Source organism: Crotalus tigris, unplaced genomic scaffold (genome assembly GCF_016545835.1).
Source record: "Crotalus tigris isolate CLP2741 ecotype Arizona unplaced genomic scaffold, ASM1654583v1 scf7180000023637.1517150, whole genome shotgun sequence".
NCBI lineage: Eukaryota > Metazoa > Chordata > Lepidosauria > Squamata > Viperidae > Crotalus > Crotalus tigris.
This window is the reverse complement of record NW_024100094.1, coordinates 464,124-479,975: the sequence shown is the minus strand read 5'-3', so window position 1 is coordinate 479,975 and position 15,852 is coordinate 464,124. Positions and strand designations below refer to the sequence as shown.

The 15,852-nt window shown below is 40.4% G+C and overlaps 2 protein-coding genes across 3 annotated transcripts in view; one reads left to right on the top strand and one right to left on the bottom strand.

Moving 5' to 3' along the window:
* The window catches only part of RBM10 (RNA binding motif protein 10), a 25,356-nt gene extending 16,575 nt beyond the window's left edge, over positions 1 to 8,781 (top strand). Inside the window, exons 10-24 of the mRNA XM_039320358.1 lie at positions 998 to 1,158; positions 1,854 to 1,951; positions 2,076 to 2,163; positions 2,572 to 2,776; positions 2,878 to 3,035; positions 3,137 to 3,278; positions 3,427 to 3,518; positions 3,685 to 3,861; positions 4,347 to 4,496; positions 5,294 to 5,359; positions 5,683 to 5,868; positions 7,516 to 7,590; positions 7,693 to 7,796; positions 7,944 to 8,073; positions 8,528 to 8,781. Of these exons, the coding sequence (XP_039176292.1) occupies positions 998 to 1,158; positions 1,854 to 1,951; positions 2,076 to 2,163; positions 2,572 to 2,776; positions 2,878 to 3,035; positions 3,137 to 3,278; positions 3,427 to 3,518; positions 3,685 to 3,861; positions 4,347 to 4,496; positions 5,294 to 5,359; positions 5,683 to 5,868; positions 7,516 to 7,590; positions 7,693 to 7,796; positions 7,944 to 8,073; positions 8,528 to 8,653 (1,958 nt within the window). The 3' untranslated portion in view covers positions 8,654 to 8,781. The remainder of the gene's footprint in view (positions 1 to 997; positions 1,159 to 1,853; positions 1,952 to 2,075; positions 2,164 to 2,571; positions 2,777 to 2,877; positions 3,036 to 3,136; positions 3,279 to 3,426; positions 3,519 to 3,684; positions 3,862 to 4,346; positions 4,497 to 5,293; positions 5,360 to 5,682; positions 5,869 to 7,515; positions 7,591 to 7,692; positions 7,797 to 7,943; positions 8,074 to 8,527) is intronic.
* On the bottom strand, positions 8,730 to 15,852 carry LOC120297577 (nudix hydrolase 20, chloroplastic-like). 2 transcript variants are annotated; one of them, XM_039320359.1, is made up of 8 exons: positions 15,770 to 15,852; positions 13,367 to 13,620; positions 12,909 to 12,972; positions 11,308 to 11,435; positions 10,367 to 10,485; positions 9,739 to 9,874; positions 9,242 to 9,338; positions 8,730 to 9,100 (listed from the first exon to the last, which is right to left on the bottom strand). In XM_039320359.1, the coding sequence occupies exons 1-8, from the start codon at positions 15,837 to 15,839 to the stop codon at positions 9,054 to 9,056; spliced, it is 915 nt and encodes a 304-aa protein (XP_039176293.1). In that variant the 5' UTR covers positions 15,840 to 15,852; the 3' UTR covers positions 8,730 to 9,053. The 2 variants fall into 2 exon arrangements, with proteins under 2 accessions (XP_039176293.1, XP_039176294.1); XM_039320360.1 differs by having other exon boundaries at positions 15,596 to 15,849.

Here is a 15,852-nt window from a genome sequence, read left to right as displayed (position 1 = left end):
GAGGTTTTTAGCTTCTTGGGAGCCTTTCCCAAGAAATTCAGTTGTAAAATAGTAAAGAAAGGATCAATACTCTCATCCAGTTCCATACATGCTGTTTACGATGTGTTAATTGGTGCTTTTCTTCGATTGTCAGCAGCTATTGGTGGCTATAGGAATGTAGCCAGTCTTTTCCCTGCTGGTTTGGAGAGTTTTTCTCAGATCGAACGGAAAGCCTACCATCTTTCTGTGATCGACGAGACACCCCTCCTTCTTCATCATCTCTTCAGGGCAACTTTAGGCTCTTTTTAGGGCTCCCAGCAAGGCGAAATTGGGCACGGAAGGCAGAGCTCTGCCTTCCTGCGTCCATCTCACTGCGATGCAAAACCGGAAGTCCCCTTTCCTTCTATTAAGGGAAAATATACCACAGCTTGTTATTTGATAAGAGAGATTTTTTTTCCCTCCAAGAGAAAAAGAAGATAGTTGCAATAGCAGTAAAAACTGAGAAGGGGGAAAAATTGTCTACAATTGAATACTATTCTGCTCTGCTACTGTTTCATTGCTATTGCTGAGAAAGGGAACCAGTCATAGTCAAGTATCTGAAATGAAAAAAGGTGTCCTCCTGACTTGAATAATTGTTTGTTGTCCATCAGAAGCTGTTATCAAAACGAAACAGCCAGACAGCAATGGCAGCGTATATCAGAATTTAAACTGTGAATCTGCCACTGCCACATGTAAACAAAAGCCAGGAGAGTGTTGTTTAAGCTTTTAAATTTGGATTTGCTTTGTCTTCATATTGAGTTTTAACAGATAAAATGAGAGTAAAGTTTCATTTATAGCCATGAGGGCCAGAGTCCTAGAAGTCGGGCAGTATATATATTTTATTTATTATCATCATTAAAAAAGGAAGCCAAAATTTTAAAATTGGCTTTTGTGCAGCGTTTTAAATTCCTTCAGATGAAAATTCACATGTGCTCGCAAGTTTACACTTCCAACTACCATGCTGTGTCTTATTTGCCAGCCATTATCTTGCGAAACCTGAATCCACATAGCACAATGGACTCCATCTTAAGTGCCTTGGCGCCATATGCAGTTCTCTCCTCATCAAATGTCCGGGTCATTAAAGACAAGCAGACACAGCTCAATCGTGGTTTTGCTTTCATTCAGCTCTCTACTATTGTGGTGAGTGCAACAAATAGCACACATAGCAATTCAGTTTTGCTTTAGAGGTTGAAATCATGAGAATGATGGGCTTTAAGAAAGTAATCTAATATCTTAGAAAACAGAGCTTAATTGAACTTTTAGTCTGAGGAAAGCCAAGGGGAAGCTATGTGGAAGATCTTATGGGCTCAAGGCATTATTTCCCTCCCTTCTACTGGGTTAAAAACAGAAAAAGACAGAAAACTAATATAGACTAAATTATGTCAGTGTCAGGTTTTGCAGTTTATGGAAAAGTAAGCATACTAATACTTAAATATTGAAGAACAAAACACAACCTTGGAGCACAATCCAAAATCTTTTGTGCATTGAGTACTGTTTTTGCTATAGAATTATCTGTAGTGCGGGATGGAGAATGGAGGTCGGGATTAATAACATTTTGTTGTCCTCTGAGTTGCAGCCTCAAGGACACTTAAAGAAATTGCTAAGACTAAATGCCAGTAGGATTCATGTTTCTTTAGGCAGATGGAAAACAGTGCTGTAAAATAGGTTGGCTTGAGACCGAGGGATCAGAGATACCCAGGGATACTATGTAGTCGAGTGGAAAGTTGAATTTGCGTATTCCCAATTCGTCACTATAGCACATTTAACATCATATTAAGCAAATTGTATGTTTATTTTTTAGGGTTTTTTTAATTTCTTCTCCTTTTGTCTCTCAGGAGGCAGCTCAGTTGCTGCAGATCCTTCAGGCCCTCCATCCACCACTAAACATTGATGGCAAGACAATTAATGTGGAATTTGCAAAAGGCTCCAAACGGTTTGTAAAAAGTCATTTGCCTAAGAACTGAGTCTTCTGTTTGTGCAGGAATGCTCGAGTCATTGAGTTTGGGTGGGTACAAGTTGAATACAATAACATTTAAAAATTCTTCATCCCTTTGCAGGGACCTAAGTTCATCAGATGGAAACCGCATTAGCGCTGCTTCGGTAGCCAGCACTGCCATTGCAGCTGCGCAGTGGGCTATCTCACAGGTAACTGATTGAAGGAAGAGAAGGGAAAGAAGATTGAACAGGTTTTGGACACAGAGGAGGGGGGGGGGATTTTTTTTCTTCTCTTCTCAAACATACTCTGGAAAATATTCTGACTTCTTAGAGCACTTCTGGGCAAGAGGGGGAACATATAGGTATATCCCATACAGCAGCAGAAATGCAGTGATACACAGTGAATTGCTGCCGCCAATTATGGGGGAACAAGCTAAAAATATATAATTTTACATTAAAAGCATAGCGCTGTCTGTAAAATAATTATCTTTTAAAAAGAAGAAAACCTCTTAATGTTTAACAATTTGAATCTTTCTTTTTTTATTGCTGTGTGGGAAAGAAGTATAATTACTGCCCTGCCTTAGTAACAGATTTCCTCTTGATTGGTCTTCCAAATAGGCATCGCAGGGCCGAGAGGCCTCCTGGGCTGCCCAGGACGAGCAGTCTGTAGATTATGGTTATTACCAGCATGACGAACCTTACGGTGCTCAGGAAGGCACAGCGTACTCCCAGGGGGGATACCTGAAAGGATCCCAGTCTGGCACCTCTGGGACAGCAGCTGCTGGGAAGGCAGACAAGACCCAGGGGGAGGGGTCAGTAGCAGGTAAGCTCCTCTGCCTCATACTCCTTTCTGACCTGTAGGATGCTTTGTACCTCCTGACTGACTGGCTACTTTGCCTCCCTGCCTCTTTCCTTGCAAAATAGCTGAGGCATCACAGGAACCCGGTGTGCCAGGTATTGATCCAATGCCTGCCCTACCAACTTTCCCTCGTACCACCCAGAACGCAGCTGGACCAGCCGGGTACCAGGCCAGCGGGGGCTCTGAAGGGGCAAGTCCAGCCCAAGGAAATGCTGTTGCTCAGGTATAATTGGAGTGGTTAAATGCATGTATTAAAGAAGATTTCATAATCTACACACCTACTGATTTTCTCTCTCTCTCTCTCTCTCTCTCTCCCGTTTTCAGTCGTACACTATAGTCTCACCAGCTGTATTGAAGCCTGATGTGCCTAATGCTGCCCAGCTCTCCAGTACAACTCCTGGCATGTCCACCAGCACTTCCAGTTTGTCAGCCGGCTCTGCTGGACAGGAACCTTACACACAGTACCGTGAGTGATGGAGGGAGGGAGGATTGATATACATTCCAATCTTCTTGGGAACAGGGAGCCCATTAGGAGTGGAGAACAGAGTAGATTGCCAACTCTTAGGCTGTGTGGCTGCTTTTTCCTCATTGCTTTCTCTTTTTCTGGCCCCTAGCTGTCCCAGATGTCTCCACGTATCAGTATGATGAAAGTTCTGGCTACTATTACGATCCTCTCACTGGGCTTTACTATGATCCTAATTCCCAGGTGAGTTGTCTGTCTTTGGGGCAGACTTTGTTACTTTCTGCATAGGGCAAAGAGATAAGAACAATGAGCTGACAGTTTGACTCATCTTGTAGCACTACGATAGCTCTCCAAGTGCACAGTGTGCTGCAGTTATCCAAAGATGTGCTATGTCAATGTTTCTTGCCAGTATTACTACAATGCTCAGACGCAGCAGTATCTGTACTGGGAAAGCGAGAGATGCACTTACATCCCAGCCTCAGACCAAGCGGCTGACAGCCACAAGGATGGTAGCGGTTCAGGAGGTGGCAGCGGCAAAGAGGGAAAAGAGAAAAAGGAGAAGCATAAGACAAAAACAGCCCAGCAGGTGAGCTGACCACCCTTTTTCCTCAAGCTGTCTCTCTTCCCCTGCCTTTGAATTCTAAGTGTTTCACCTCTGAAGACCCTTTAGAATGTTCTGACAAGCCGGCATAGTTATAATTCTGTCTGGGACTAGTTAGGGGGCTCTGCTTTCCTCAGAGGGTATTTCTCTCCAGACTGAGGAACTGCTGCACAGGGAAGAATTTTAAATTTTTTTCAAAGCAGGAAAATATATCCCACAATACTGGAAATAGCAGCAAGGCATCCCATAATGGAAGAGCATTTCCCTCCCATGGGGAGGGAGAGGGGAAAGGCAGTTCTCTCTGGAGCCCTTTTGACAGAAATTTAGCGTTGCTTTTTCAGTCTTCTTAACGTTCCTGCTCTTTCGAGGACAGTGTATCTTCTCAGTGTGAAACGAGAGCTCATTTCTCCTTGTTTTTTTTTCCTTTTCCCCCCTATACTTTTTCTTCCTTTTTATGGACTGTCCTCCAGATTGCAAAGGACATGGAACGCTGGGCCCGCAGCCTCAATAAACAGAAGGAGAACTTCAAAAACAGCTTTCAGCCAATCTCCTCCATACGAGAGGATGAAAGGCGGGAATCAGCCACAGCTGACGCTGGCTATGCTATTCTTGAGAAAAAGGTACAATTTGTGGGGAGCGCACCATTAAATCAGGAATATACCTGTAGCTCATTTTTGACAATTTAAACAAAACAATCTGATACAGATAGTCCTCGACTTACAACCACAATTGAACCCCAGATTATTGTTGCTAAGCGAAACCATCGTTAAATGAGTTTTGCCACATTTTTACGACTTTTCTTGCACAATTTGTTAAGCAAATCACTGCAGTTATTAAGTTAGTAATATGGTTGTTAAGTGAATCCGGCTTCCCCGTTGCTCTCGCTTGTCAGAAGGCCGTAAAGGTGGTTGCATGACCCAGGGACACGGCAAACGTCATAAATCTGAGTCGGTTGCCAAGCATCTGAAGGTTGATCACGTGATCATGGGGATGCTGCAGTGGTTGTGAAAAACAATCACAAGTCACTTTTTTCAATGCCATTGTAATTTCGAATGGTCACTAAATGAACTGTTTGTAAGTCGAGGACTACCTGTAGTTAATAAAGGTATGAACACAGATTCATCAGCCCTCGTTAACTAATAAAGAACTATATTGGTTATTATTTCAGCGTTAAAGTAAATATATATTATACAATTGCTGTTGCAATGTGGTATTTTGTATGCTTTTAAAAAAATACAATTGTGCAGAGATGGAGGAGGAGGAGTTATACTTGAGTTAACGTTCATCATTCTGCAACATCCCGAATGACTTCCTTGTGTAGTATGAGAGACCGTTTTGACTGCCGAGTAGAAAAAAAATGTATTTTCATTAAGAAAAATGATTAAATACTTCCCTGCTTTCCTTTGTGTGTTCTTAGGGAGCACTGGCTGAGAGGCAACACACTACCATGGATTTGTCCAAGCTTACGGGCGATGACAGGCTGGTAAGCCTCTTCTCTCGACTTTCTCTGAAATTTAAACTTTCTGGGTTGCGCTCTGAGCGACCAGAACGGATGAAAGTGTAGCGATCGTATAAATCTTGCTGATGTCTAATACATTGAGGTATAAGAAATACTATTATGTATGTATCACGGGAAGTCTTGAACACAAGAACTCTCAGTGTCAAAAGCTATTTCTGAGATGATCCAGAACAGTGGGGATTATGGGAATTAACTCACTCAGGGAACACTACATTGAAAAAGGTTGCAATGGATTATGGTAATAGTTCTGAGTATGGCATGTAACCCTTCCCCCCTCCCCCTTGCAGAGTCCACCACGAGGCTTAGTGGCTGCATACAGTGGTGAAAGCGACAGTGAAGAGGAGCAAGAGAAAGCAGCTGATCGGGAGGAGAAATTAACTGATTGGCACAAACTGGCTTGTCTGCTTTGTCGCAGACAGTTTCCCAGCAAGGAGGCACTTATTCGTCACCAGCAGCTCTCGGGCTTACATAAGGTATGCAGCTGACAGCAGCCTATCATTTTCAGTACAATCGACAATAGCAGCTAATTGGACTATTTGGATTAGAGGCCATGGAATTTTTTGATGATTCTAGTTCTTTGTAGGCAGAGCTTTAATACTTGGACCATGCCGGTTCCACCAAAACCTCACTGTTCCCAGACTATCAATTGTTAGAAAACAACTTTGTTCTTGTCAACATGTTGAACAGACTGTTATTGTTCTGAATTATTTAATTGTATTATTTGTCATCGAAGACCAATTCTAAAAAGCAAATTGCAACAAATGCAAACATAATAATAATAATTACATTAAAAACCTGAACAATTAATATTGTGAAAGAGACTATCAATAAGAATATTGCAATTTTCATAAATGTTTCTGAGAATTGATCACATAGGAGAGATATAATCAGTGCTTTTTTTTGTCATAGAACTCACCGGAATAGAGTTCCGGCACTTTTTTTTTTTTTTTTTACAGATTTTCCAAATTTTAAAAGTAACTTTTGAAAATTTGATGTTTGGTCCACATGGACTTGAATCGCCCTGTTGAGCGTAGCAGGTCGGTGGCAAAATCATTAAAATGGTGCATGTGGGCTGCTTGTGTGTCAAGTCCAATGCATGCATACTTTGTCTGGCTCCTTGGCTTGGGGCACTGCTCGGCTTGTGATTGGTCATGTGGTCATGCGCTGAGTGCCAACTGCGGGCGATGACCGTTATGTTTTGTTACCCAACTGACATGTGGGTATGTGTACAGTGATTGACTACATGAGAAAGGTAAATAAAAGATTAACAACATGTGAGTTCTGGCACCTTTTTTCTTACAAAAAAAGCACTGGGTATAATCTTGTAATTGTTAAGAGCAAGCGAAATTACTGACAATGGGAAATAGGAGTTCTGATTCCTGTTAGCTATATAACAGGGAATTGTAATAACATGTGATATAGATTCAACCTTTATATCTGAATAAAGGCAACTATTGTTTTCAACTAGTTACTTAGCCAATTGTTGGCCCAGTAGGTATTATTTCGGTTTGTGCCAAAGTCTCTAATGAAGAAGATCTAAAATCTAGATCTTAGGTAGGAAAGAGGGGAAGCATTGGTTTGAAGTTGACTATCTAAACCCCAAATCCTCTGCTTCAGTTTTATCCTGGCCAAAAGCAGCAAGAAAAGTCAAATCATTGTTACTCTGTCTTGTTAAGAGTACAGACAAATCTATCTAGACAAGGTGAGATTGGCCAACAAAGTTCCCAAAAGGTTTGCTTCAGAATTTTGCAGCAGAATCTTAATTAAGCTCCAAAGATTCAGCCTAATTCTAACCGTATTCTGAAATAGTTTCAAAGATGCCCAGAAAGCATTCTTTGTTGAGTTTTTGGTTCCTTTAGTAAGGTTTAGATGCAATCTGAAAATGTTTGTTCCAGTTTCACCTATATAGTTTTTTATATCTATACATTTTTAATTTGCTGTCATTAATTTGCAAGATGCTTATTGCCTTTGGTGCTTCAGTTATAAAGTATTAAGCTGAAATATAAACATAATACTGCAGACACAGAAATGATTATATATCTTAGGAGCAACATGGCTTTCCAGAGCATGTTTCGATTCTACTTTCAACCCTTCATCCTTGTTCTTTTTCTCTCCTGCAGCAAAATTTGGAGATTCACCGACGGGCACATTTGTCAGAGCAAGAGCTTGAGGCTCTTGAAAAGAATGACATGGAGGTACAACAGATGGAACAGATAATTGGGGGGGGGGCAATACAAGGGAACGTTATATAGGAAGCATCTCATCAGCTAACACTGTCCCTTCATCACTGTTACCAGATGAAGTATCGAGATCGTGCAGCTGAGCGAAGGGAAAAATATGGGGTTCCTGAGCCACCAGAACCCAAGAAAAGAAAGTATTCAGCTGTGACCCCAGCCACAGTGTAAGTTTTACGCTACGTGTTACATTTTTAGAAGAAGCCGCTTTTCTTAACAAAGTGTCCTTTGGGCTGTTTTCTTTGGTCTCGATTGGCAGAAGAGAGCAGGATTGTCTTAATTCTTTACTTCCTCCCCTCCCCCATTTGCAACAGGGATTTTGAACAACCAACACGAGACGGACTCGGAAGCGACAACATTGGCAGCCGCATGCTACAGGCCATGGGTTGGAAAGAGGGCAGCGGTTTGGGTCGCAAGAAACAGGGTATTGTAACCCCTATTGAGGTAATTTTTCAGATTGATCTATATGTAAAAAAATAAATTTTGTATTCTGGAAGGGCGTTCAGCTTCTCCAGATACTTTCTCTTATTATATACTGGCTTTGCATAAAGGGAGTCTCTTGAGTTTTATTGCATAGCATTAGAGTTTTGTTACATCAATTTATATGCATAATTGCCGTGGGATTCTTCTGTCCCATATATTACACTGTCTGTAAAAAAGAAAATTTCTGTTTATAGCTGGGAAATGTAATAGTTAAAAAATAGAAATTGGGAGCAAGAACTGAATTGTTTCCACAAGGAGTTGATGGTGTGGTTGTGATGATGGTCTAGAGAAAATATGGCATCTTACAAAATAGGGCAAAGAGTAGATTTGTGATGTAGTTTTTTCCCCCCTTCTGTTACAATGCATTGTCTTATTTGGGTGGCTCAATGTGATTTTATTTTTCCTTCTCTCTTAGGCCCCAACTCGGGTACGAGGGTCTGGCCTTGGTGCGCGTGGCAGCTCTTACGGCGCTGTAGCCTCAGAGTCGTACCGGGAAACATTGCACAAAACAATGCTCACTCGTTTCAATGAGTCAGACTGAACTTTGTAAGAAGCACCTATTGTACAGTATTTTGCTGCTGTCTCCCCTTACTCCCCGCCATCCAACTTTCGGAATGTTCTTTTGGTTGACTTTTTATTAAACGTTCAAATGGACAAAAGAGGATTTTACACGGCTGAAGCATGTGGAAAATGAATAATATACTTGGTGCTCTTGTGACCATTAAGCATTTCCAACGTTCATTATGCATAAATGTGGTACAGTAAACCCTTGAGTTTACAAGCTTTCCACAAATAGGTACAAAGAGGCAATAATTGTAGCGCTGACCAGGATCTTGTAGTCTCTGTCCTTGAGCTTTCCATTTGAGGTGCCGGTCTTGGCTTAGCAAAAAGAAAACACAGGAAAAACCCCTATATCATTTCAACAGGCAGCCCTTGGCTTTTCAAAGGCTCTGGTGAAGCCCTTCCACCAATTCTACATAATGGGGTTCTGAAAAGAGAGAAGCAGAGGAAAACTCTGTATGCATGGTACTCACTGTCCTTCAAATGTGTTTCTACAAAGAAGCCTCTCTTTGTCATTTTCTCCCCCTAGTTCATTTGTTTACTTTGACTCTACATTGCTGACGCCTACCTTGATCAGGTTGAATGTAACTATGTCTTATCAGAAAATCCAGTGCTACCATTGCACAGTTGGGCTTGAAATCTGAAGATCCAATGGCCTCTCTCACCTGCATAAGAAGATTTACAAGGAACATATAAAGTAGAAATGGCAGTTAGTATTCCTAATGTCGTGCCTAGACGGACTACCATAGCACAGAATTAATGAGAATGCGTGCTAATAACGTTTCCTCTATCATTCCAAATAAAGTTAAACACTATAATAACAAGCTAGGAAACCACAGGAGAGCTGCAGCCCTACCATCTCTGGTTTGAAATATGCCACCAAATGGTATAGGCTCTGTAATGTGTAATCAGTTCTCATTGGGCTTTCCAAAGAGAGAGAGAGAGACTCATCATTACAAATGGGAACAACAAAGAAAATTGCTTGCGGGGTGGGCCTCGTCAGTGCTATCTTTTATTGTTCAAAAAGGGCAACCTTTATTGGTAAGCAACGTAGCACCCACGAACCTTATCAAGTGACCAAAGATAGAATTCTTGCACTTCTCCATCTCCCACTTGGGGCACAAATTCTTCAGGCAGCTCCAGGTCAAATACAAATTGGCATTCAGGATAGATGCCTCCATCTGACCCTTCATATGTGTAGCTGGGACAGGAGAAGAGGGAGAATAATTCAATAGCACCAGTGACTTGTGTAGAGAATGTTCGGGTATGTTCTCATGTGGAGTAACACTGACTAGAGTTACAGAGGAAGTGATCTCTTCCAGAAGAGCTCATCTTTATATACTACTTCCTGGATTCCTATGAAATTAGGAGTCACATTTAAAGGTCCATATATGCTTAATAGATAAATGCTGTGTGCTACATTAAGGCAATCTGGTCTGGAAATTCTACATATTAATACTGCTTCCATATTTGACATATTTGTTTTCACGATTCAGCTGGAATATATAGCAAGAAAGAAAATTGATATAGAATATATCAAATATATATAGAACGAGAAATTACTGGCTATAAATACAGTTGTGTTCCCTTGATGTCAACTTCAAGGGACATAGATATGTAAATATACACACAACATAAACATAAATACTGCTGCACTACAATGTATCTTGGATTTTAGAACTTTCTGCATTACCTGACAGTTCCAACGGATTTGGATAATGTAGCAAGTGAAGCAGGAATGCAAGCCTCTTCTTGGCACTCTTTTATTAGTGTCTCTCTGACACCCAGCTCTGATGAAATGCCACCTGCAGCCTAGCCAAAAAACAACAAAACCCAAAAACCTAAATTGTGGTTTACCATAAGGGAAGCAGCCAACATTAACTATTTTGGGTATTTAAGAAGGATCTTTTCTGTCCATGAAACACGAATAATTTTGGAGTTGGCAAACTAGATGGCTTCAAGACTTCTTTGGAGCTTTTACACACAGTTCCTGACTTAACAACCATTTATTTAGTAACCATTCAAAGTTACAATGGCACTGAAAAAAGTGATTTATGATTGGTCCTTTCACTTATAACTATTGCAGCATGCCCAAAGTCACATGATCTAAAGTTGGGTGCTTGATAATCGGCATGAATTTATAACAGTTGCAGTGTCCTGGGGTCATGTGATCACCATTTGCGACCTTCCCAACTGGCTTCTGACAAGCAAAGTCAATGGGGGAATCCAGATTTCCTTAATTACTGTGTATTTAACTGCAGTTGTTGGCTTATCATGGCAAAAAAAGGTCATAAAATTGGGTGCAACTCTCTTAATTGCCTTGCTTAGCAATGGGAATTCTGGTCCTTATTGTAGATCGAGGACTAGCACATATGCTTTTAACCTGTAACAATGTTGGCAAGAAGAATTTCCCTATTCACATTGCTAAGAAAAATGGTTCACGCTGAAATTATAATTTTGTATAAATAATAAAGACTTTTTTGTATTTTGGGCATTCAGCCCAATACTGTGGCCTGCCCAAGCTCATTAAGTTATTTCTCTGATTGTATTGGACCGATAAGAGTATTAGATAGCTGTTAGCTAATCCTACTTTCAGATGAGATATTCTATTTGTCATCCTATTTTGTCTCTTACCAAATTATCCAATAAGCCAGGATATGTGGGTTTGTTCAAGGCCCTACGGGCCAGCCACATGTGCATTTCACCTTTTCGCCAAGTATAGCCATTCAGGTGGGCACCATAGCACTTCACTCCCAATAATGCTGGATCAAGAGAAATAAATCAGAAATGAATTTAGGCAACACTTCTTGCTGCCTTAAACCAAACACCTACCTTTGCACCACATGTTCTGATTTTGGGTAATTTCATCTGCTTAAGCCTTCATAACACTATTGTTTTAAAATACCATACGTTGGGGAATATTGACAAGAAAATAGGATATTAAATGAACAGCAAGGATGATTCATAAGCACAATTCTGTAAAGATTCACAGTGCAATATTTGAAGAATTCTTACGCGTTCAAACTCTTATTTATTTCTCTAGAGCTGCTAAAGTTGATCAGGATTGGCGGTCCATTAAAAATACCTTAAAACCAGTCCCAAACTTTCAATAATCAGAATTTTGCATTGAAGAGACTATATTGTGGTTAACTCCAATGCAGAAAATGAATTACTATAATCTCTTCTGAAGTGATTTGCCTGTGTTTAGCTTCCTATACACTGATGGAAGCTTGACACTTTTAATTGTTGCATTTTATGGAAGAGGAATGCTTGGCACAAGCAGTTTTTTTTCATAGCATACTATTGGTGAAGAAGAAATCTGATTTTTCACAGAAAAGGAAAATTAGTGTCAGCTTAGGTCTTTTTTTTTTTTTTTTTTTTTTGGTGTGCAGTGATTTTGACATGCTTTATTGTAACCATCCTAACAATTTAAAGGGATACTGATCTACCCTTTATGTCCAAACTATGCCATCTGTTTTAAAATAAAATTATAAAATTTGGCTTCAAAGGCCTATAAAATTATATACTGGTTATTCAGGAAGCAATATTGGAGCAAAATGTAATTGCAGGATTCGTAGAATGTTCATTCCTATTTTGGGGTTGGGAAACAGGAAGAAAATATCATTTTTCCTTTAGAATTGGTGATAAATAAACTCAAGAGATTTATTTTATATACCTGATCATGGGACACCTTAATAATGAAATGGTTTCTGAAACAAATGGAGTATTTACAGTATTTAAACAACTGTCAATGCGCACATTTAAAAGAATATCAGCAAGGAAGCCACATTTCCTCACTGTTTCTTCACTAAGGTATTATCTAAATTACTTTACTGAAATACAGGAATGCCATAAGTTCTTTGGCTGAGGCTTAATTCCATGTCTCTGCAGCTTAAAACAGTTTTGCTAGATTTAAATCCCATATTTTGTACAGGAGTTCAGAGCGGCATATGTAGTGCACCATTCTAGTTTTCCTCATAATAACAGCCCAGTAAGGTAGGATAAACAAAAAATGATTAGCCCAAAGTTACCTAATGAATTTCCATCACTGTGGGTGAACTAGAATCTTGGCCTCTCTGCCCCTAGTACAACACATTAACTAACACACCACTCTGGCTCTCTTTTCTAAGATAATTTTAAAAATCACACTCATTGGCATTATTATTTGCTTTTGCACAAGTCAGGTCTTGCCTATATAGCAAAGCAGTGCCAAGATTTTTAAATTTCAAACTCACGTGTTGCAGCACGTTCCATGCTGAAGAAAGGTGTGTCACAAAAATAGGGCATTACATTGTACATCTGAAACAGAGGCATGTTTTTATTAGTGAATAGCTCTGGTTTTGCACCCCACTGCACCGTTGTCCTTCTAAGCCAGTGGTTCTCAACCTTTCTAATGCAGCGACCCCATAATACAGTTCCCCATGTTGTGGTGACCCCCAACCACTTATACATCACCGAGTGCCAGGGGCATGGTCAAAGAAAAGGAGGGGAAAATGGTGGACAGACTTGTTTGGCGACCCCTGTGAAATGGTCGTTCGACCCCAAATGGGGTCCCGACCCACAGGTTGAGAACCACTGTTCTAAGCTGTTATTCAGAAGGGAAAAACTGGATATTTCTTGCCCACATCTCCTCTATAGTCAGAAATGGAAGAGAGTCCCCTTTCTTTTGCTTGGTTGTGCCAAATCCTCTTACCTCATCTCTCCATCCTTTTAAACAAGGGAAAGTTTGCTGTGCTTCCAGCTCCTTGAGCACCCTTTGTACAGCAGCTGTCCTCTGGTCACAAGAAGTCAGTTGTTTGTTAAGTTCCACTCGTGGAGGGGCTTTATCTTCTTGAGATACTGAGAAAACAGTTGGGTGCTGATGGAGACATTTGGCTACAGCCGGTGGGACATACCCTACTTGTTGTCCAGCAACCATAAATGGCAAACACAGTACCTTGGAAGAATCTGCAAAGAAATCAACCCAAATCAATCTATTGCAGTTAAGAACTAGTTTCTACAAATAAGTCAAATCTGCCAAAATGCTTCCTTGGAAAACGATCACCTAACAACTGCAGTGATTCACTGGCAAGAAAGATTATAAAATGGGGGAGAGATTACTTTAACAAATGTCTTGTTTAGCAACAGAAATTTTGGACTCAATTGTGCTCGTGAGCCAAGGACTACTTGTACAAACCCAAAGATGTTGTAGAGAAAGTAGCTTTTGTTGTAACAAAACTTACAGCAAAATCGTTATGAGGAAAGGATTAATAAGAGTCATACAGCCTGAGGGAAAAAAACCCAGACCAATGTTTTCTTCTTTTAGAGGTAAATAGGTGACCATGTGACGGTCACAAGCAGCATGCAAACAACCAGTACTGAAAAGCCCTTTATTATTAATATTTACAGTGGGGCAAAAAAGTATTTACTCAGCCACCAATTGTGCAAGTTCTCCCACTTAAAAAGATCTTCCCAGCCTGGTGCAGGTCTACAATTTTGTTTCTGGTGTCCTTCGACAACTCTTTGGTCTTCACCAAAGTGGAGTTTGGAGTGTGACTGTTTGAGGTTGTGGACAGGTGTCTTTTATACTGATAACAAGTTCAAACAAGTGCCATTAATACAGGTAATGAGTGGAGGACAGAGGAGCCTCTTAAAGAAGAAGTTACAGGTCTGTGAGAGCCAGAAATCTTGCTTGTTTATAGGTGACCACATACTTATTTTCCACCATAATTTGCAAATAAATTCTTTCCAAATCAAACAATGTGATTGTCTGGATTTGTTCTCTCATTTTGTCTCTCATAGTTGAGGTCTACCTATGATGACAATTACAGGCCTCTCTCATCTTTTTAAGTGGGAGAACTTGCACAATTGGTGGCTGACTAAATACTTTTTTGCCCCACTGTACCTACACGATTAGTTGTCACAGATAACTTTACTGATGGATTTATCCAATTTTTCAAGCAATTCATTTTCTTTTCTATACTTTTCCAAAACCTACAACTTGTTAAGGTGAAGTGATCAAAACCTGAATAAGGATATTATGCGACATCACTGTACAAATTTGTGAAAAGTCATTACAGTATCTGATTTTTTAAATTCATTTCCTACTTATCCAAGTTATATAGAACTTGCCTTTTCAGAGCAACTGCCACAATTCAGTTGGCATCTTCATCCACCCAATTCACTATATTCCCATTTTCTTTCCTGAACATCATCTCAGTTTCAATCAGAACACATAAAATTAAGCCTTTTGCCCCATTGCTTTTACATGACTTATCTTAAATCATGTTTGCCATTTGATGTCCGTTTCCCTGTTTGCAAAGAACTTTTCATTGTCATTTTCTTAAAAAAACAACAACAATCTTAAGATACCAGCAAACGGATCCATTTCCGAGTGTGCCTTCATTCCAGATCTTTTAGGAAGGCGCTGAAAAGCATCAATCCCAATGTTTGCAAAAACTGTCCATTTATTCCTACTCTCGGCTTTCTGTACTGGAAATAATTAAATCATAAGAGAATGCTAATTTTTCTTGCTGTTTGCATAGAGGTCTTTGAAGAACTGACAGCCGCAAGCCATACAATACAAACAGAATAGAGCTGGAAGGACCCTTCGAGGTCTTCTAGTCCAACCCCCTCCTGCCCAAGCAGGAGACCCTACCATTTCAGACAAATGACTTGTCCAGTCTCTTCTTAAAAACCTCCAATCATGAAGCACCTTCAAACAGCTTGTGGTGCGATTTGTGGTGCGATTTGCACAACGAGGTGAAGCTAAGCAAAAAAAAAAAAAAAAGGAATAAACTCCGTTTCTCATTGATTTCTTCCGCGCTTTTAAAGGAAGTGGAAGTTACCTTTTTATACGTTCCCGTTATTTGGGTCTCTCCCCATAGTAGAGCTGCAGATAATGAAACATGGCCCTTACGAGGGCAAGCTCGCCTAGGCTTACCTTTTGGGCTGAAGCTTTCTGCGTTTCTAGCGGTTGAATTTCAATCCTGTTCCGGGACGTTTAAGACGGAAAGGAGTCTAAACGCTGGTTTTAAATCTGCTTGGGCGTGTCTATATGCGCTCCGGTGGCTAAATCCTGTAGAAATCTGCTCACAGGGAAAGCCCGCGGTCGTACCTGCTCCGTGAAAGGAATTCATCTGCTTCAGCAGCTTCCGCGCCCGCTCGGACCACCCTTCGGCTGCCATAGTGCCTTTTGTG